General features: G+C 40.3%; 1 protein-coding gene across 1 annotated transcript in view; it reads left to right on the forward strand.

The window, feature by feature from the left end:
• The window catches only part of matn4 (matrilin 4), a gene marked incomplete at both ends in the record, with an annotated part of 83,972 nt that overhangs the window by 52,178 nt on the left and 8,729 nt on the right, over positions 1 to 23,065 (forward strand). The window contains 9 exons of the mRNA XM_084315938.1: positions 778 to 900; positions 2,975 to 3,097; positions 5,307 to 5,429; positions 7,321 to 7,443; positions 9,817 to 9,939; positions 10,901 to 11,023; positions 13,368 to 13,490; positions 19,687 to 19,784; positions 21,194 to 21,325. Of these exons, the coding sequence (XP_084172064.1) occupies positions 778 to 900; positions 2,975 to 3,097; positions 5,307 to 5,429; positions 7,321 to 7,443; positions 9,817 to 9,939; positions 10,901 to 11,023; positions 13,368 to 13,490; positions 19,687 to 19,784; positions 21,194 to 21,325 (1,091 nt within the window). The remainder of the gene's footprint in view (positions 1 to 777; positions 901 to 2,974; positions 3,098 to 5,306; positions 5,430 to 7,320; positions 7,444 to 9,816; positions 9,940 to 10,900; positions 11,024 to 13,367; positions 13,491 to 19,686; positions 19,785 to 21,193; positions 21,326 to 23,065) is intronic.

The following is a 23,065-nucleotide window of genomic DNA, read 5'->3' on the forward strand; positions in this document are numbered from 1 at the left end:
TATAGAGACTGTGATCAAAACACTACACTTTACTATAGAGACTGTTTGGTCAAAACACTACACTTTACTATAGAGACTGTATGGTCAAAATTATTATTATTATTATTTTTTTTACATTTATTTAACCTTTATTTACCCAGGCAAGCAAGTAAGAACAAATTCTTATTTTATTTATTGTCAAAAGTATGCATAATGTTGTGTTAATTCCACGACAAGAGGTAATGGTAATTACCTGAAATTATTCCGTTTGGGGGTTGGAAACCCTGCATATATTGGTATCGGTTGATATCGGTATCGGAAATTAAGAGTTGGACAATATCGGTATATATCGGATATCGGTAAAAAAGCCAATATCGAACATCCCTACTTATTATTAGTAATCATATGCAGGGGTGCAGTCGTAATATGGGCGGAGGCCAAACGGTATCCTATTATTATGCAAAGTCTAGGCACTTATCACCTAGACTTTGCATAATAATAGGATGGCGCACTTCGAAGCCCAAACGCCGTTTGACCGCGGTTGCCCAGCACTGCACCACTAATCATATGTATTGCCACAAGATGTGCTGGTAGTTATTTACATAATATGAAACAACTGTTAGTTTAAGGTCAACAGAATCCCCTTATTATCCACATTTGCCTAATATTGAGTAAGGGGTTTTGAACCAGGGGGAGCCCACTCCTGCTGTCTATGGCTACATCTGTTCACATACACACATGAAACGTAGACACACACACACACACAAAAGTAATAATCCATATGTGTGTGTCGTTCAGCCATTGACCTGTGCGCGGAGGGGAAGCATGACTGCGAACATATCTGTGTCACGGCGCCGGGCGTCTTCACCTGCGACTGCAACCAAGGATACACACTCAACGAGGACAAGAAGACCTGCACACGTTAGTCAGGCCGTCACACACACACACATGTACAGACACACACACACACAGACACATGTACAGACACACACACACACAGACACATGTACAGACACACACACGTGTATTGTTTACAAAGACTCACACTCTGTAGCACGACAGCAGCTACTGGACACTGTTCCTTCTCAAATGATGCAAGATGGACGTTGTTGTCAGTCAGGCCATTCTATGCACCCTTTGACTGTGGAAAATATACTTGGTCTCACCCCCTGGTTCAAAACACTCTACTATAGAGACTGTACGGTACGGTCAAAACACTACACTTTACTATAGAGACTATGATCAAAACACTACACTTTACTATAGAGACTATGATCAAAACACTACACTTTACTATAGAGACTGTATGTTCAAAACACTATACTATAGAGACTGTGATCAAAACACTACACTTTACTATAGAGACTGTGATCAAAACACTACACTTTACTATAGAGACTGTATGTTCAAAACACTACATTTTACTATAGAGACTGTACGGTCAAAACACTACACTTTACTATAGAGACTGTATGTTCAAAACACTACATTTTACTATAGAGACTGTGATCAAAACACTACACTTTACTATAGAGACTGTGATCAAAACACTACACTTTACTATAGAGACTGTGATCAAAACACTACACTTTACTATAGAGACTGTGATCAAAACACTACACTTTACTATAGAGACTGTGGTCAAAACACTACACTTTACTATAGAGACTGTGATCAAAACACTACACTTTACTATAGAGACTGTGATCAAAACACTACACTTTACTATAGAGACTGTGATCAAAACACTACACTTTACTATAGAGACTGTGATCAAAACACTACACTTTACTATAGAGACTATGATCAAAACACTATACTTTACTATAGAGACTGTGATCAAAACACTACACTTTACTATAGAGACTGTGATCAAAACACTACACTTTACTATAGAGACTGTATTATTAAAACACTACATTTTACTATAGAGACTGTGATCAAAACACTACACTTTACTATAGAGACTATGATCAAAACACTATACTTTACTATAGAGACTGTGATCAAAACACTACACTTTACTATAGAGACTGTGATCAAAACACTACACTTTACTATAGAGACTGTATTATTAAAACACTATACTTTACTATAGAGACTGTATTATTAAAACACTATACTTTACTATACAGACTGTGTGGTCAAAACCTCCTATACTTTTCTATAGAGACTGTATTATTAAAACACTACACTTTACTATAGAGACTATGATCAACACACTATACTTTACTATAGAGACTATGATCAACACACTATACTTTACTATAGAGACTGTTTGGTCAAAACACTACACTTTACTATAGAGACTGTGATTAAAACACTACACTTTACTGTACAGACTGTGTGGTCAAAACCTCCTATACTTTTCTATAGATACTTTTATTAAAACACTATACTTTACTATAGACTATGATCAAAACACTACACTTTACTATAGAGACTGTATGGTCAAAATGATTATTATTATAATTTTCTTTACATTTATTTAACCTTTATTTACCCAGGCAAGCAAGTAAGAACAAATTCTTATTTTATTTATTGTCAAAAGTATGCATAATGTTGTGTTAATTCCACGACAAGAGGTAATGGCAATTACCTGAAATTATTCAGTTTTTTTGGGGGTTGGAAACCTCCGCATATATTGGTATCGGTTGATATCGGTATCGGAAATTAAGAGTTGGACCATATCGGTATATCGGATATCGGTAAAAAAGCCAATATCGACCATCCCTACTTATTATTAGTAATCATATGTATAGCCACAAGATGTGCTGGTAGTTATTTACATAATATGAAACAACTGTTAGTTTAAGGTCAACAGAATCCCCTTATTATCCACATTTGCCTAATATTGAGTAAGGGGTTTTGAACCAGGGGGAGCCCATTTATACTGTCTATGGCTACATCTGTTCACATACACATGCACACATGAAACGTACACACACACATACAGACACAAGTAATAATCCATATGTGTGTGTGTGTCGTTCAGCCATTGACCTGTGCGCGGAGGGGAAGCATGACTGCGAACATATCTGCGTCACCGCGCCGGGCGTCTTCACCTGCGACTGCAACCAAGGATACACACTCAACGAAGACAAGAAGACCTGCACACGTTAGTCAGGCCGTCACACACACACACGTGTACAGACACACACACGTGTATTGTTTACAAAGACTCACACTCTGTAGCACGACAGCAGCTACTGGACACTGTTCCTTCTCAAATGATGCAAGATGGACGTTGTTGTCAGGCCATTCTATGCACCCTTTGACTGTGGAAAATATACTTGGTCTCACCCCCTGGTTCAAAACACTCAATACTATAGAGACTGTACGATCAAAACACTACACTTTACTATAGAGACTATGATCAAAACACTACACTTTACTATAGAGACTGTATGTTCAAAACACTTTACTATAGAGACTCTATGGTTAAAACACTACACTTTACTATAGAGACTGTGGTCAAAACACTACACTTTACTATAGAGACTGTGGTCAAAACGTCCTATACTTTACTATTCTCCACTTGCACAACCTGAAAGTAGGCACTTCCGGCTGACTTCCGGTTGCGAATGGTACTTCCTGTCCCATCCAAATACATTGTTTTTAGCTACTTTTCTCCCGTTATTTAAACAACTTTGTCATCACAGAGAGGCAATGAAACGTTTGTATTATTATAGTATAGAATGTATTTAATAAGCAAACGTTTGTCAGCAGGGTTTTTGGGCTGTATTTCATGTAAAAACGTTTACTGTTAGTTTACTTGCTCACGCTAATTAAGGCTAATGCTGGCTAACAGAAGCTAGCGCAAGAAACGGCGCCGCAAAGTATTGTTTATAGTGCATTTCTTGCCACCTTATAGCATTTGTACATTTGTATGACAGTCTATAATGCTCCTGTGAGGTTTTTCCGGACGTTTTGGTAATGATTTTCACTATAAAATCATATTTCTAAATGACAGGAAGTTGATGAAAACTGCCCGGAATAGCTTTGAGCTAACGATCTTTGCCGATGCATTCCATTCTAAACGTAACGTTAGTTGTTCAAAACATTACCTGTCTATATAATTTGTTCCTCAACATTAGCTTCTAACTGTAGCAGGCTGCAGCTTGCTGGCTAACGTTAGCTTCTAACTGTAACAGGCTGCAGCTTGCTGGCTAACGTTAGCTTCTAACTGTAGCAGGCTGCAGCTTGCTGGCTAACGTTAGCTTCTAACTGTAGCAGGCTGCAGCTTGCTGGCTAACGTTAGCTTCTAACTGTAGCAGGCTGCAGTTAGTTTACAAAACATTACCTGTCTATATAACATTGAGGAACAAATTATATAGACAGGTAATGTTTTGAACAACTAACGTTACGTTTAGAATGGAATGCATCGGCAAAGATCGTTACCTCAAAGCTATTCCGGACAGTTTTCATCAACTTCCTGTCATTTAGAAATATGATTTTATAGTGAAAATCATTACCAAAACGTCCGGAAAAACCTCACGGGAGCATTATAGACTGTCATACAAATGTACAAATGCTATAAGGTGGCAAGAAATGCACTATAAACAATACTTTGCGGCGTCGTCTCTTGCGCTAGCTTCTGTTAGCCAGCATTAGCCTTAATTAGCGTGAGCAAGTAAACTAACAGTAAACGTTTTTACATGAAATACAGCCCAAAAACCCTGCTGACAAACGTGTGCTTATTAAATACATTCTATACTATAATAATACAAACGTTTCATTGCCTCTCTGTGACGACAAAGTTGTTTAAATAACGGGAGAAAAGTAGCTAAAAACAATGTATTTGGATGGGACAGGAAGTACCATTCGCAACCGGAAGTCAGCCGGAAGTGCCTACTTTCAGGTTGTGCAAGTGGAGAATAGAGACTATTATTAAAACATCTTATACTTTACTATAGAGACTGTATTATTAAAACACTATACTTTAATATAAAGACTGTATGGTCAAAACACTACACTTTAATATAAAGACTATGGTCAAAACAATTTACATTTGACTATGTATATATTATTCTTAGCTCTTGGGCAAATGTAGTTATTTGCTTTTAAGATGATAACATTTCTTATTATTAGTAATTATATGTATTGCCACAAGATGTGCTGGTAGTTATTTACATAATATGAAACAACTGTTAGTTTAAGGTCAACAGAATCCCCTTATTATCCACATTTGCCTAATATTGAGTAAGGGATTCGAACCAGGGGGAGCCCACTTCTACTGTCTATGGCTACATCTGTTCACATACACATGCACACATGAAACGTACACACACACACAAAAGTAATAATCAATTGTGTGTGTCGTTCAGCCATTGACCTGTGCGCGGAGGGGAAGCATGACTGCGAACATATCTGCGTCACCGCGCCGGGCGTCTTCACCTGCGACTGCAACCAAGGATACACACTCAACGAGGACAAGAAGACCTGCACACGTTAGTCAGGCCGCCACACACACACACATGTACAGACACACACAGACACATGTACAGACACACACAGACACATGTACAGACACACACACATGTATTGTTTACAAAGACTCACACTCTGTAGCACGAAAGCAGTTACTGGACACTGTTCCTTCTCAAATGATGCAAGATGGACGTTGTTGTCAGTCAGGCCATTCTATGCACCCTTTGACTGTGGAAAATATACTTGGTCTCAGCCCCTGGTTCAAAACACTCATTCGCAACCGGAAGTCAGCCGGAAGTGCCTACTTTCAGGTTGTGCAAGTGGAGAATAGAGACTATTATTAAAACATCTTATACTTTACTATAGAGACTGTATGTTCAAAACACTATACTATAGAGACTGTATGTTCAAAACACTACACTTTACTATAGAGACTGTGATCAAAACACTCAATACTATAGAGACTGTGATCAAAACACTACACTTTACTATAGAGACTGTGATCAAAACACTACACTTTACTATAGAGACTGTGATCAAAACACTCAATACTATAGAGACTGTGATCAAAACACTACACTTTACTATAGAGACTGTGATCAAAACACTACACTTTACTATAGAGACTGTGATCAAAACACTACACTTTACTATAGAGACTGTGATCAAAACACTACACTTTACTATAGAGACTGTGATCAAAACACTACACTTTACTATAGAGACTGTGATCAAAACACTATACTTTACTATAGAGACTGTGATCAAAACACTACACTTTACTATAGAGACTGTGATCAAAACACTACACTTTACTATAGAGACTGTGATCAAAACACTACACTTTACTATAGAGACTGTGGTCAAAACACTACACTTTACTATAGAGACTGTGATCAAAACACTACACTTTACTATAGAGACTGTGATCAAAACACTACACTTTACTATAGAGACTGTGATCAAAACACTACACTTTACTATAGAGACTGTGATCAAAACACTACACTTTTACTATAGAGACTGTTTGGTCAAAACACTACACTTTACTATAGAGACTATGATCAAAACACTACACTTTACTATAGAGACTGTGATCAAAACACTACACTTTACTATAGAGACTGTGATCAAAACACTACACTTTACTATAGAGACTGTTTGGTCAAAACACTACACTTTACTATAGAGACTGTGATCAAAACACTACACTTTACTATAGAGACTGTGATCAAAACACTACACTTTACTATAGAGACTGTTTGGTCAAAACACTACACTTTACTATAGAGACTGTGATCAAAACACTACACTTTACTATAGAGACTGTGATCAAAACACTACACTTTACTATAGAGACTGTTTGGTCAAAACACTACACTTTACTGTATAGAGACTGTGGTTAAAACCTCCTATACTTTACTATAAAGACTGTATGGTTAAAACACTATACTTTACTATAGAGACTGTATGGTTAAAACACTATACTTTACTATAGAGACTGTATGGTTAAAACACTATACTTTACTATAGAGACTGTATGGTTAAAACTATACTTTACTATAGAGACTGTACGGTCAAAACACTTTACACTTGACTAAATATATATTATTCTTAGCTCTTGGGCAAATGTAGTTATTTGCATTTAGGATCATATAATTGATTAATTTCACAGTCAAATGAGTAATTATATGTATTGCCACAAGATGTGCTGGTAGTTATTTACATCATATGCAATAACTGTTAGTTTAAGGTCAACAGAATCCTCTTTTGCCTAATATTGAGTAAGGGGTTTCGAACCAGGGGGAGCTCACTTCTGCTGTCTATGGCTACATCTGTTCACATGCACACATGAAACGTAGACACACACATACAAACACAAGTAATAATCCAAATGTGTGTGTCGTTCAGCCATTGACCTGTGCGCGGAGGGGAAGCATGACTGTGAACATATCTGTGTCACCGCGCCGGGCGTCTTCACCTGCGACTGCAACCAAGGATACACACTCAACGAAGACAAGAAGACCTGCACACGTTAGTCAGGCCGTCACACACACACACATGTACAGACACACACACACACACACACACACACACACTCACACGCACTCTGAACACCGGATGTGTTGTCTGTAACTAGACACGTTCAGATGAAAACAGGGACACAGAGTGTCATTGATGTGAAGCATCGCCTATGTATGCCATGCCGGTGAGCTGCCACTAGGGGCAGTGTTGGTGACCGTGAGTGAGTGAGTGAGTGAGTGAGTGACTGACTGTGCCATGCCGGTGAGCTGCCACTAGGGGCAGTGTTGGTGACCGTGAGTGAGTGAGCGACTGACTGTGCCATTCCGGTGAGCTGCCACTAGGGGCAGTGTTGGTGACTGTGAGTGAATGACTGACTGAATGACTATGTGATGCTTCACATTGATACACGTTGTGTTGTTTTTTAACACATACTTTACAAAAAAGGTATCGTGGTATTTTCCAAAAAGGTATTATGGTATATCCATCATTTTATACATATATATATATATACAATATATACATAATTTGTTGTCACTACACTGATGGTAGTGACCAATGAATGATGGGAATACCACAATAGTACCACCAAATTACAGTTACCGTGGTGGAATTGAAGTACAGATGTGGTACCATCAGCCATAGATATATATAGAACACTAGATAGCTTACCCGCGCTGCCGGCCAATGGAGAGCGACGTCACTGAACCGCCGCCATCTTGCCCAGGTCAGCCTTGAGTGAGAGTGAGTGAGCTGCACAGACAAAAATACTCATAACTCACTGAAATATTGACGGATTTACAAACGGTTTGGTTTATTACAAGCATTATTAACGTGGCTATGATTCAAGCAGTTTGTAAAAAAAACAACTTTAAATATTTTTTTTTATAAGTGTGCAGTATCATAACTACATATTTGATGTTTATAGCAAACCAACCCGTTTGTAAATCCGTCAATATTTCAGCTCGTTATGAGTATTTTTGTCTGTGCAGCTCACTCACTCTCACTCAAGGCTGACCTGGGCAAGATGGCGGCGGTTCAGTGACGCTGGTGACTCCGCCTTAAGCTATCTAGTGTTCTATATATATCTATGCCATCAGCATCATGGTAAATGATTGCCGGCACAACTGAAATCACCATCAAACTACCACGATCCTTCTTGTTTTGTAAGGTACCTATGAGACGCCTGTATGTGTTTAGCTCGGGGGCAACTCATCTTGTGTCATTCCAACACGCGTGTGTCGTCATTATCGTAGCATGTTCTTCCTGAAAGGCTGTGGAAGTTACCTGATTGCCAGACCATTTCTTGTGCCTCTCCGACCGCTGAGATGAGACATTTTAGAAGGTTTTTCTCTGAGCAGGTGCCACAGCAGAGCTAGAGCATGGATTTGTACCACAGCTATGTCTTGGTAAATGTTGGGAAAATGTGGATTTTGCACATTTCCCTGGATGTGTGAACGTTCCCGCGTCACGTTGGAAGCTGCCAACATTATGGGATATGCGCTTCCTGTCTTTTCCAGAGTCAGACCGGAAGATAGATACCAATTTCCTCCCGGTCCGTTCAGTAGAAAGCTATCCGGCTGCAAGCTAGCACACATGTAGCACAACTTAATGGAAGCGGATACGGACCAGCTAGCCCAGCTGCTGGGCCAAAAACACCTCTCTCAGAGTTTTTTACGCTAGGCTAGGTGTCCGTATTCGCTTCCGTTAATTTGTGCTAAGCTAGGCTAGCTTGCAGCCGGATAGCTTTCAACTGAACGTACAGAGAGGAAGTATCTATCTTCTTGTCTAACTCTGGAAAAGACAGTGAGCGCATTTCCCATAATGTTGCCAGGTTCCGTTTTTACGGTTCGGTTTTAATAAGGTAATGCTTTAGGTTTAAGTTTATATAGGAATGTGCGCAAAAAAAGTTGTGCAGTATTGAATTAGCATGTAAACCATCAAATGGTATCTGTATTATTAACAGATTATAGGCCTCAGAAATCATACATTTACCGACCTGACGGGGATGTGCATAATAACCCAGGACATGTGCAAGATCACAGTTTTCCCCACATTTTCCCTAACGGCTGCAGTACACATGGATGTCCAGCAGGGTTGGGAGCAATTCACTTTCAATTCAGTCGATTCAGAATGGAATTATAGGTCAATAGGTTGGATAATTTGTATAAAAAAAAAAAAGAAAAATAAATCCACTTCCTGAATCAATTTAATTGAAAGTGAATTGATCCCAATCGCGGGTGTCCGGCCACACTGAATACTGTCCACAGACACGCACATTAAACAAGGCACACACATACACACACACACACACACACACACACACACAAACTCAGACACACCCTAGTAATAACGAATGTGTGTGTGTGTGTGTGTGTCGTTCAGCCATTGACCTGTGCGCGGAGGGGAAGCATGACTGCGAACATATCTGTGTCACCGCGCCGGGCGTCTTCACCTGCGACTGCAACCAAGGATACACACTCAACGAGGACAAGAAGACCTGCACACGTTAGTCAGGCCGTCACACCGATACAATACCTGTATTTACACATATAATATACGAGCGTATGTGTGCGCAAACACACAGACAATTGTATATTATACTGTGGTAGCCATTGTAGATGTCCCCCGTGTTGCATCTATTCTTAGTACAGGTGGCGGCTAACTGTCGCGACGCTTTCTGCCTCCTCAAAGGAATTTCTCAGTTTAAAGGAACACGCCAACATTTTGGGAAATCGGCTTACCGTCTTCTCCAGAGAGAGACAAGAAGATAGATGCCAGTTTCCTCTCTGTGTACGTTCAGTAGAAAGCTATCTGGCTGCACGTTAGCCTAGCTTAGCACAATGAATGGAAGCGGACATGACCGGTTAGCACTGGTTCCACTGAACGCACAGAGAGGAAACTGGTATCCATCTTCTTGTCTCTCTCTGGAGAAGACGGTAAGCCGATTTCCCAAAATGTTGTCGTGTTCCTCTAAGCCAGTGGTTCTCAATGTGGAACCCCCTGGAACCCACGGAGAACCACTGGTTTAAATCACTTTTAGGTTCTACTTGACCACATACTCACAATGGCATGAGTCTATGAGCTCGAACAAGATAACTCAAGTTATACTAAAGGTTATACTCGCTAACGGCCCCGCCTTTCCTAAGGGTGAACGGAAATAATCCAAATTAGTTTAGCTTTAAAAAACATCTGTTTGCAGCTTTCTTTAGTCATCTTTGCTCCGGTATAGACTGATGTTAGGGGCCAGGAACGAGTGTAACAGGGGCTAACTGTTGCATACGCTGTGTGTATGAAGTAAAAACTGGGACTTATACAATGGCTGAAACTGTGATTGTGTACATTATACACATATACACGTGCACCACAAACAAGAAGGCACACAAGAAGTGCAACCGTGCACACAGACAACCTGAAACAAACACACACACTAGTAATAATCAATAATGTATGTGTGTGTGTCGTTTAGCCATTGACCTGTGCGCGGAGGGGAAGCATGACTGCCAACAAATCTGCGTCAGCGCACCGGGCGTCTTCACCTGCGACTGCAACGACGGATTCAAACTCAACGAGGACAAGAAGACCTGCACAAGTCAGTGGACTCCGCTCAAAATGATTCATATTTCCATTACGTCTCTCCTCAGTCCACCCTCAGTTTAAAAAGGGATAGTTTGACTTATTCATCATGTCCTTCTTCACCAGCCACCCGTCACAACATGGTATTTCTACATCAGCAGACTTCAGTTAACAATGTGTGATGATATAATGATGTTAGACCTATTAGACTGATGTTAGACCACTATTAGACTGATGTTAGACCTATTATACTGATGTTAGACCTATTATTCTGATGTTAGACCTATTATTCTGATGTTAGACCTATTAGACTGATGTTAGACCTATTATACTGATGTTAGACCACTATTAGACTGATGTTAGACATATTATACTGATGTTAGACCTATTAGACTGATGTTAGACATATTATACTGATGTTAGACCACTATTAGACTGATGTTAGACCACTATTAGACTGATGTTAGACCTATTATACTGATGTTAGACCTATTATACTGATGTTAGACCACTATTAGACTGATGTTAGACATATTATACTGATGTTAGACCTATTAGACTGATGTTAGACATATTATTCTGATGTTAGACCTATTATAATGATGTTAGACCTATTAGACTGACGTTAGACCACTATTAGACTGACGTTAGACCACTATTAGACTGATGTTAGACCTATTATACTGATGTTAGACCTATTATACTGATGTTAGACCTATTATACTGATGTTAGACCTATTATACTGATGTTAGACCACTATTAGACTGATGTTAGACCTACAGTATATTAGACCTAAATTAGACTGATGTTAGACCTATTAGACTGATGTTAGACCACTATTAGACTGATGTTAGACTGATGTTAGACCTATATTAGACTGATGTTAGACCTATTAGACTGATGTTAGACCTACAGTATATTAGACCTATATTAGACTGATGTTAGACCTATTAGACTGATGTTAGACCTACAGTATATTATACCTATATTAGACTGATGTTAGACCTATTAGACCGATGTTAGACTGATGTTAGACCTACAGTATATTATACCTATATTAGGCCGATGTTAGACTGATGTTAGACCTATATTAGACTGATGTTAGACTGATGTTAGACCTATATTAGACTGATGTTAGACCACTATTAGACTGATGTTAGACCACTATTAGACTGATGTTAGACCTATATTAGACTGATGTGTAATAACATTTGTCATTGAAACCAATGAGTGCTGTTAGCCACATGTCAGCGCTGCTTGTGGTTACGACTACCCTCTGGTTTCAAGGAGGAATGCTAAACTGTATAGTTATTAGAGGAGATGAAAGACACACGTTGAACCACTGTCTCTCATCACTGTTTCTTAGCTACGCCTCCCACGGCACAGTATTCTGATATATTTACATGTATATTTATATATATTTAAGAGGGCAGACTGAGGAGATACATAATACAGAAATATCCATTTTTGTGTGGAATTCTCTTTTAACCGTATAGGCAGGCTCAAATGACAGTATAGGTGCTATACTGTGTAGACCTGTACAACTCAGTGACCAGCAGTGAGACAAAAGAAACAAGGCCTTCCGGCCTGACCTCTGTCGTGACCTCTGTCATGTTGTGTGTGTGTGTGTGTCTCTGTCTCCGTGTGTGACCACCACCTGTCCGTCCACCTGTGTGTCTGTGTCCGTGCACGTCGGTGTGTGTCATCCCATCAGTGTGTGTCTTCACGTGCACGTTGGTGTGTGTATTTACGTGCACGTTGGTGTGTGTCATCCTGTCACGTGTGTGTATTCATGTGCACGTTGGTGTGTGTCATCCCGTCACTGTGTGTATTCATGTGCACGTTGGTGTGTGTCATCCCGTCAAGTGTGTGTATTCACGTGCACGTTGGTGTGTGTCATCCCGTCAAGTGTGTGTATTCACGTGCACGTCGTGTGTGTCATCCCATCAGTGTGTGTATTTACGTGCACGTTGGTGTGCGTCATCCCGTCAGTGTGTGTATTCACGTGCACGTTGGTGCGCGTCATCCCATCAGTGTGTGTATTCACGTGCACGTCGTGTGTGTGATCCCGTCACTGTGTGTATTCACGTGCACGTCGTGTGTGTCATCCCGTCACTGTGTGTATTCACGTGCACGTTGGTGTGTGTCATCCTGTCACGTGTGTGTATTCACGTGCACGTCGGTGCGCGTCATCCCATCAGTGTGTGTATTCACGTGCACGCCGGTGTGTGTATTCACGCGTGCACGTCGGTGTGTGTCATCCTGTCAAGTGTGTGTATTCACGTGCACGTCGGTGTGTGTATTCCCGTGCACGTGGGTGTGTGTATGTATTCACGTGCGCGCTGTCTGTCCTGTGCAGACTTGGACATGTGCAAGACGGTGGTGCACGGCTGCGAGTTCCAGTGTGTGAGCGACCCAGGGTCCTTCCACTGTGTCTGCCCCGAGGGCCAGGAGCTGCAGCTGGACGGCAAGAACTGTGGAAGTACGTGGAGAACATCGTTCATTAGGGACGTCCCATATTATCGGCCGATATTGGCATTAAAATGTAATATCGGATTTTTTTTTTTTTTGTTTTTTATTTTTTTATTATGGTATCGTTTTTTTTTACATTTATTTAACCTTTATTTACCCAGGCGAGTAAGACCAAATTCTTATTTTATTCATGGTCAAAAGTATGCATAATGTTGTGTTAATTCCCACGACAAGAGATATGTAATGTTAATTATCTGAAATTATGAAGTTTTTTTGGGGGGGGGGGGGGGGGGGGGGGGAACCCTGCATATAAATCGGTATCGGTTGATGTCGGTATCGGAAAAATTTAGAGTTGGACAATATCGGTCTTTCGGATATCGGTAAAAAAGCCCAATATCGAACATCCCTATCGCTTATGCATTACTGTTATGTACCAAGAACTGTGGAAGTACGTAGAGAACATCGTTCATTAGGGACGTCCGATATTATCGGCCGATATTATTGGCATTAGAATGTAATATCGGAAAAATTATCGGTATCGTTTTTTTTTTTACATTTATTTAACCTTTATTTACCCAGGCAAGTAAGACCAAATTCTGATTTTATTCATGGTCAAAAGTATGCATAATGTTGTGTTAATTCCACGACAAGAGATATGTAATGTTAATTATCTGAAATTATTACGTTTTTTTGGGGGGGGAAACCTGCATATAAATCAGTATCGGTTGATGTCGGTATCGAAAAAATTTAGAGTTGGACAATATCGGTCTTTCGGATATCGGTAAAAAAGCCCAATATCGAACATCCCTATCGCTTATGCATTACTGTTATGTACCAAGAACTGTGGAAGTACGTAGAGAACATCGTTCATTAGGGACGTCCGATATTATCGGCCGATATTGGCATTAGAATGTAATATCGGAAAAATTATCTGTATCGTTTTTTTTTTACATTTATTTAACCTTTATTTACCCAGGCAAGTAAGACCAAATTCTTATTTTATTTATGGTCAAAAGTATGCATAATGTTGTGTTAATTCCCACGACAAGAGATATTTAATGTTAATTATCTGAAATTATTACGTTTTTTTGGGGGGGGGGAAACCCCGCATATAAATCGGTATCGGTTGATGTCGGTATCGGAAAAATTTAGAGTTGGACAATATCGGCCTTTCGGATATCGGTAAAAAAGCCCAATATCGAACATCCCTATCGCTTATGCATTACTGTTATGTACCAAGAACTGTGGAAGTACGTAGAGAACATCGTTCATTAGGGACGTCCGATATTATCGGCCGATATTATTGGCATTAGAATGTAATATCGGAAAAATTATCGGTATCGTTTTTTTTTTTACATTTATTTAACCTTTATTTACCCAGGCAAGTAAGACCAAATTCTGATTTTATTCATGGTCAAAAGTATGCATAATGTTGTGTTAATTCCCACGACAAGAGATATTTAATGTTAATTATCTGAAATTATTACGTTTTTTTGGGGGGGGGGAAACCCCGCATATAAATCGGTATCGGTTGATGTCGGTATCGGAAAAATTTAGAGTTGGACAATATCGGCCTTTCGGATATCGGTAAAAAAGCCCAATATCGAACATCCCTATCGCTTATGCATTACTGTTATGTACCAAGAACTGTGGAAGTACGTAGAGAACATCGTTCATTAGGGACGTCCGATATTATCGGCCGATATTATTGGCATTAGAATGTAATATCGGAAAAATTATCGGTATCGTTTTTTTTTTTACATTTATTTAACCTTTATTTACCCAGGCAAGTAAGACCAAATTCTGATTTTATTCATGGTCAAAAGTATGCATAATGTTGTGTTAATTCCACGACAAGAGATATGTAATGTTAATTATCTGAAATTATTACGTTTTTTTGGGGGGGGAAACCTGCATATAAATCAGTATCGGTTGATGTCGGTATCGAAAAAATTTAGAGTTGGACAATATCGGTCTTTCGGATATCGGTAAAAAAGCCCAATATCGAACATCCCTATCGCTTATGCATTACTGTTATGTACCAAGAACTGTGGAAGTACGTAGAGAACATCGTTCATTAGGGACGTCCGATATTATCGGCCGATATTGGCATTAGAATGTAATATCGGAAAAATTATCTGTATCGTTTTTTTTTTTACATTTATTTAACCTTTATTTACCCAGGCAAGTAAGACCAAATTCTTATTTTATTTATGGTCAAAAGTATGCATAATGTTGTGTTAATTCCCACGACAAGAGATATTTAATGTTAATTATCTGAAATTATTACGTTTTTTTGGGGGGGGGGAAACCCCGCATATAAATCGGTATCGGTTGATGTCGGTATCGGAAAAATTTAGAGTTGGACAATATCGGCCTTTCGGATATCGGTAAAAAAGCCCAATATCGAACATCCCTATCGCTTATGCATTACTGTTATGTACCAAGAACTGTGGAAGTACGTAGAGAACATCGTTCATTAGGGACGTCCGATATTATCGGCCGATATTATTGGCATTAGAATGTAATATCGGAAAAATTATCGGTATCGTTTTTTTTTTTACATTTATTTAACCTTTATTTACCCAGGCAAGTAAGACCAAATTCTGATTTTATTCATGGTCAAAAGTATGCATAATGTTGTGTTAATTCCCACGACAAGAGATATTTAATGTTAATTATCTGAAATTATTACGTTTTTTTGGGGGGGGGGAAACCCCGCATATAAATCGGTATCGGTTGATGTCGGTATCGGAAAAATTTAGAGTTGGACAATATCGGCCTTTCGGATATCGGTAAAAAAGCCCAATATCGAACATCCCTATCGCTTATGCATTACTGTTATGTACCAAGAACTGTGGAAGTACGTAGAGAACATCGTTCATTAGGGACGTCCGATATTATCGGCCGATATTATTGGCATTAGAATGTAATATCGGAAAAATTATCGGTATCGTTTTTTTTTTTACATTTATTTAACCTTTATTTACCCAGGCAAGTAAGACCAAATTCTGATTTTATTCATGGTCAAAAGTATGCATAATGTTGTGTTAATTCCACGACAAGAGATATGTAATGTTAATTATCTGAAATTATTACGTTTTTTTGGGGGGGGAAACCCCGCATATAAATCGGTATCGGTTGATGTCGGTATCGGAAAAATTTAGAGTTGGACAATATCGGTCTTTCGGATATCGGTAAAAAAGCCCAATATCGAACATCCCTACCGTTTATGCATTACTGTTATGTACCAAGAACTGTGGAAGTACGTAGAGAACATCGTGTAATAGGGACGTCCGATATTATCGGCCGATATTGGCATTAGAATGTAATATCGGAAAAATTATCGGTATCGTTTTTTTTTTACATTTATTTAACCTTTATTTACCCAGGCAAGTAAGACCAAATTCTTATTTTATTCATGGTCAAAAGTATGCATAATGTTGTGTTAATTCCACGACAAGAGATATGTAATGTTAATTATCTGAAATTATTACGTTTTTTTGGGGGGGGAAACCCCGCATATAAATCGGTATCGGTTGATGTCGGTATCGGAAAAATTTAGAGTTGGACAATATCGGTCTTTCGGATATCGGTAAAAAAGCCCAATATCGAACATCCCTACCGTTTATGCATTACTGTTATGTACCAAGAACTGTGGAAGTACGTAGAGAACATCGTGTAATAGGGACGTCCGATATTATCGGCCGATATTGGCATTAGAATGTAATATCGGAAAAATTATCGGTATCGTTTTTTTTTTACATTTATTTAACCTTTATTTACCCAGGCAAGTAAGACCAAATTCTTATTTTATTCATGGTCAAAAGTATGCATAATGTTGTGTTAATTCCACGACAAGAGATATGTAATGTTAATTATCTGAAATTATTACGTTTTTTTGGGGGGGGGAAACCCCGCATATAAATCGATATCGATACCTACCAACAGCTGTAGTAATAGGTAGAGAACATCATGTACATTTACATTTACATTTAGTCATTTAGCTGACGCTTTTATCCAAAACTACTTACAAGTTATGTAACGACAAGTCATCAGGAAGGGCACAACTCTATCAGCTGAGTAAGAATGTTCATCTATGTATACATTATTGTTAGGGATGTTCGATATTGACTTTTTTACAGATACCGATATACCGATATTGTCCAACTCTTCATTTCCGATATCAACCGATACCGATATATGCAGGGTTCCCCCCCCCCCAAAAAACGGAATAATTTCAGGTAATTAACATTACTTATTACATGGCGTTTTAACATTCGCCGAAATGCTTGATTGTGATTGGTCAATAGCCCCTGACAGCGGTGAATAATTTTTCGATAACTGACCGCTGCATTTGATCTCGTCTTGTCGATGGTGTAAAATGAATTAGGTATATTGTTAGTAAGTTAGCCATGTAATAAGCGGGATAATGTATAGCCTATACTCTGTCATTGTCGCAAAATAATTGACCTTCACTGACGTTTAGAACACCTCGGCGAGGCGCCTCGGTATTCTAAACTCTGTGTCGGTCAATTATTTTGCGACAATGACCTCGTCATACACTATACATACATTATCCCTTACATATCTCTTGTTGTGGAATTAACGGAGAGAACATCGTTTATGCATTACTGTTGTGTTCCAACAGCTGTACTAGTACATAGAGAACCCTATTAAAGGTGGTGTAGGCCATTTATTTTTAGAACCAATTTGGTCATATTCGGTGAAATTCTCTTCACACCCCAACAGCTACTAATGACCCAAACACTCTGAGAAAAAGATCTGGTCCTCAGACATTCCAAAATGGCAGCCTGCCAAGTGATGTTCCTGGTGGTCGCATCAGAAAACGAACCCCACCGCCGCGTTCCTTGTCAAAATGTACACCGCATGTGCAACATCGCTTGCCGGTCAGAGGCAGGGAAATATCTTTTGTTATCTTTGAAAAATCCAGCGTGAATCGCTGACCTGTGCCTCTGGGAGTCTGTAGCAAGCTGTGCAGAGCGCGTGCAGAGCGTGTGCAGAGCGTGTGCAGAGCGTGTGCAGAGCGCGTGCAGAGCGTGTGCAGAGCGTGTGCAGAGCGCGTGCAGAGCGCGTGCAGAGCGCGTGCAGAGCGTGTGCAGAGCGTGTGCAGAGCGTGTGCAGAGCGTGTGCAGAGCGTGTGCAGAGCGCGTGCAGAGCGCGTGCAGAGCGCGTGCAGAGCGTGTGCAGAGCGTGTGCAGAGCGTGTGCAGAGCGTGTGCAGAGCGTGTGCAGAGCGTGTGCAGAGCGCGTGCAGAGCGTGTGCAGAGCGTGTGCAGAGCGCGTGCAGAGCGCGTGCAGAGCGCGTGCAGAGCGTGTGCAGAGCGTGTGCAGAGCGTGTGCAGAGCGTGTGCAGAGCGTGTGCAGAGCGCGTGCAGAGCGCGTGCAGAGCGCGTGCAGAGCGTGTGCAGAGCGTGTGCAGAGCGTGTGCAGAGCGCGTGCAGAGCGCGTGCAGAGCGTGTGCAGAGCGTGTGCAGAGCGTGTGCAGAGCGTGTGCACAGCGCACATCAGAATCAGAATCAGAATCAGAAAGGTCTTTAATTGCCAAGTAGTTTTCACACACAAGGAATTTGATTTGGTCGTCTTTCGGTGCGACATTAACGGACAGACAAAAAGATAATAAAATAAAGATCGGTGGAGTAAAATTAAATAAAATATGAAATATGAAGTTAAGCACAATAGAATAGAATATAATTAGGGATGTCCGATATTATCGGCCGATATTGGCATTCAAATGTGATATCGGAAAATATCGGTATCGGTTTTCAAAAAAAAAAGAATTTAATATATTTCTTTTTACATTTCAATAACCTTTATTTACCCAGGCAAGCAAGTAAGAACAAATTATGATTTTATTTATTGTCAAAAGTATGCATAATGTTGTGTTAATTCCACAACAAGAGATATGTAATGTTAATTACCGGAAATTATTACGTTTTTGGGGGGGAAACCCTGCATTTATCGGTATCGGTTTATATCGGTTGATATCGGTATCGGAAATTAAGAGTTGGACAATATCGGTGTATCGGTAAAAAAAAGCCAATGTCAAGCATCCCTAAATATAATTATGAAATAAAATATAGGCCAGGGCTGTTACAACTCAATACAATAAAGAGGTTGAATAAAATAAAATGTAATATTCCTCCCAGAATGTCGATGTGACTCCCTGCTCTCTCGCTCCTCCAGCCTGCAGGTCGGCCAACATCGACCTGGTCCTCGTGATCGACGGCTCCAAGAGCGTCCGCCCGCAGAACTTTGAGCTGGTCAAGAAGTTCGTGAATCAGGTAAATGAACTGCGTTGCAGTAGTGGGGGGAAAGTAACTAAGTAACTAACTAAATAAGTGTATACTTCTTCCTACTCTTTTTCGAACATGTAAATTGAGTTATGTTTCTTTTTTTTGTTTTGATTTTATATTGTTTATATTTATTTACATGTTCGAAATAAAGATTTCAAATTATTATTATATTTTTTTTTTACTGAAGTACTGTACTTAAGTACAATTTTGAGCTACTTGTACTTTTCATTTTAGGGAGCTTTATACTTTTACTCCACTATACATAAAGAAAATAAATAATAATAATATATATTAGAGGTGGGCATAGATTAATTTTTTTAATCTAGATTAATCTATCTGCAATCCTGGATTTAATCTAGATTAATCTAGATTAAAATGGCTAAAAAAAATACCTGCCGAAGGCATTCAAAATATCGCTGCTGTCGGGACAAAACCTCATAACTCCATTTTTTGAATTATTTTTTTATTATATAAATCAACTCCGTAGATCATCCTCCATATGTGTGTGTGGGTTTTACAAAGTTTAAACAATGGGAAAGCATTAAACCGATCATCTGTCTAAACCTCCTAACTCTATTCACCCTCAAATCTGTGTTAGTTTTTTTCATCTGCTGAAAAGTTGGGTTTTTGGAGTTATGAGGTTTTGTCCCGACAGCAGCGATATGTGTGTTCTACCCAAATAATGACCAGAAGTAAGTCCTTACTTTTTCTTTCCTCCTTATGTTTCTCAGGCCAGGTGACCCATTACACCATGAGCCCATCTCCCGTTTCCAAAATGCATTACAGACTGTTTGAAAAAGCTGTTTTGCTATGATAATTGGTAATGAAATATCAAAATAATGTTCAATAAGATGTACTTGTGTTTAATAAGTTGTTTTATTCAGAAGTTAACACAAATAAATAATATTACCAGTACAGTACAGTATCTAGCACTCTCAGGAGCAAAACAGAAAGAATCATTTCAAACTTGAACTATGTGACATGGCTTGAATCAACTGCTCCAGTGGAGTTGCTCAGTGGCCAATGGTGTCAACTGTGGTTGTACTGGGCAGCTCCCAGGTGTGAATGGAACTGTGTGAATGTGAAGCAGGGCGTTCCTGAAAAAGAGCATCTGTGCTCAGCGAACCTACCCTGGGTAAATAAAGGTAAAAAAAAATATATATATAAAAAAAAAAAAACATTTTTTTTTTAGATTAATGCGTTAATTATATTATCGCGCAATACTAGTATAGCGTTGACGCAGCACGTTAACGCCGTTAACGGCCCAGCTCTAATATATATATATTCCCCCCCTCCCATTTCGGGGCCCTAGGCGACTGCCTGTATGGTCTGTAGGACAGGCCGGCCCTGCCCGCGGCACATCAGATAAACGGCGCTATCTTCTCCTCCTCTCCCAGGTGGTGGACAACCTGGACGTGTCTCTGCACGGCACCAGGGTGGCTCTGGTCCAGTACTCCAGCCGGGTCAGGACAGAGTTTGCGCTCGACAAGTACCACACCACTGCCGAGATCAAGGCTGCTGTCATGAAGGTAAAGCTGCTCTCTGGGATAAACATGAACATAAACATAAACATTAACATAAACATCTCTTCACATAATAGACCTGTCCGCTGTCCACGTCAGACTCGGTGTGCGCGCGCATCAAGGGGGCAAAAGGAGCGTAATCCTGGTCAGAACAACGGGGCAGACTACATACATTTGCATTTGTTAGCCATGCTAGCGATCCTCCTGTGACCAATCTTCTGCGTTTATTGATCTCCAACACTACTTGAGTGTTATTACTAGTTTTGCGAAGAGTCAGGAAGTCCGACCAAACCACAAACCCTGAGCAGATCCGTTTCTAAAAGAGTGCTCACTAGTTACCACCCACTGTAACTCCGCAACGCTACATCCCTGGACTCCTTCAAATCACTACTCCGAGGGCGGCTAGGTGGTGCAGTGGGAAAGGCGCTCACCACCAATGCAGGAGACGCTGGGTTCGAGCCCAGCTCTCCGCATTGCATTCAGCTTTGCTGGTCGTTCATACTAATACATTTGGCAGTATTAGGGGGTGGGAAGCTGATGGGTGGGGATCGGACGCTGTGGACAGCGACTCCTACAGGTCGGTTGGTGCGCCTGCGCAGTAGAATCAGGAAGCGACGGGGGCGGCGTGCCCTCCAAAGCGCAGACCCCCGACGCTGAAAGATCGCGCCGTGCAGGTGAAAAGATGCGACGGCTGCTACCTCGAGTACCGGAGGGGACTCGTGCAATGTATGGCTTCGTCCACATTGCAGCCGGCTTGTGGGAGGCATGGCCAAACAGCGTTCGAGACAGGGGAGGGTAGAATTGGACGATACGAAATTGGGATGGGAGAAAAATAGAAAAAGGGAGAAAAAGTTGATGAAAACAAAAAAAAAATCACTACTCCGAGCGGAATACATGGAATGGAATATTTTGAGCTCCGAGACGTTTAGCCTTTATCTTATTTTCACACTAGCGCTCGTTCCTCTATGCTTTTTCTTTTGTTGTTGTTGTTCTTAGCTCTATTCTATTTAAATCTTTCAAAATGTTCTCATGTACCCCAGTTGCTATTGCATGTACATATATGTGTTTTATTACATGTATATGTACATACATACCAACTATTCGCCTGTTTATTCTCCACCCATCGATCATCCATACTGTAGCAACACTATATAATCACCGACATCCAAGTTGGGGGATCCCCCCTTGAACGGCCCTTCTAAGGTTTATCTCCTCCACATTGCCTGTGGTGCTTTTTCCTATTGCTAGGTTTTTAGTGAGTATTTCCTTACCTTCACTGGGGTATTGTATGTCTGGGAGTGTTGCATATACTACACTACGTAAGGGATAATGTATAGCTACGAGGTCATTGTCGCAAAATAATTGACCGACACAGAGTTTAGAACACCCAGGCGCCTCGCCGAGGTGTTCTAAACGTCAGTGAAGGTAAATTATTTTGCGACAATGACCGAGTATAGGCTATACATTATCCCGCTTATTACATGGCTAACTTACTAACAATATACCTAATTCATTTTACACCATCGACAAGACGAGATCAAATGCAGACGCAGTTGTTCTGTGGCTCCTCTGTCATCATCGCCGGCAGCCGGTCTGATTGCACTGATGAGTGCAGCTGTGTGCATATGCTGAGCAGCTTTCGTGACTGTGACCAAAATGCTTGATTGTGATTGGTCAATAGCGCTCTGTTACCCGTATCAGCGGTCATTATTGCGCGTTGCCCATGGCAGCGGTCAGTTATCGAGA

Source organism: Notolepis coatsorum (assembly GCF_963971535.1).
Source record: "Notolepis coatsorum genome assembly, chromosome: 6".
In the NCBI taxonomy this organism is placed as follows: Eukaryota; Metazoa; Chordata; class Actinopteri; order Aulopiformes; family Paralepididae; genus Notolepis; species Notolepis coatsorum.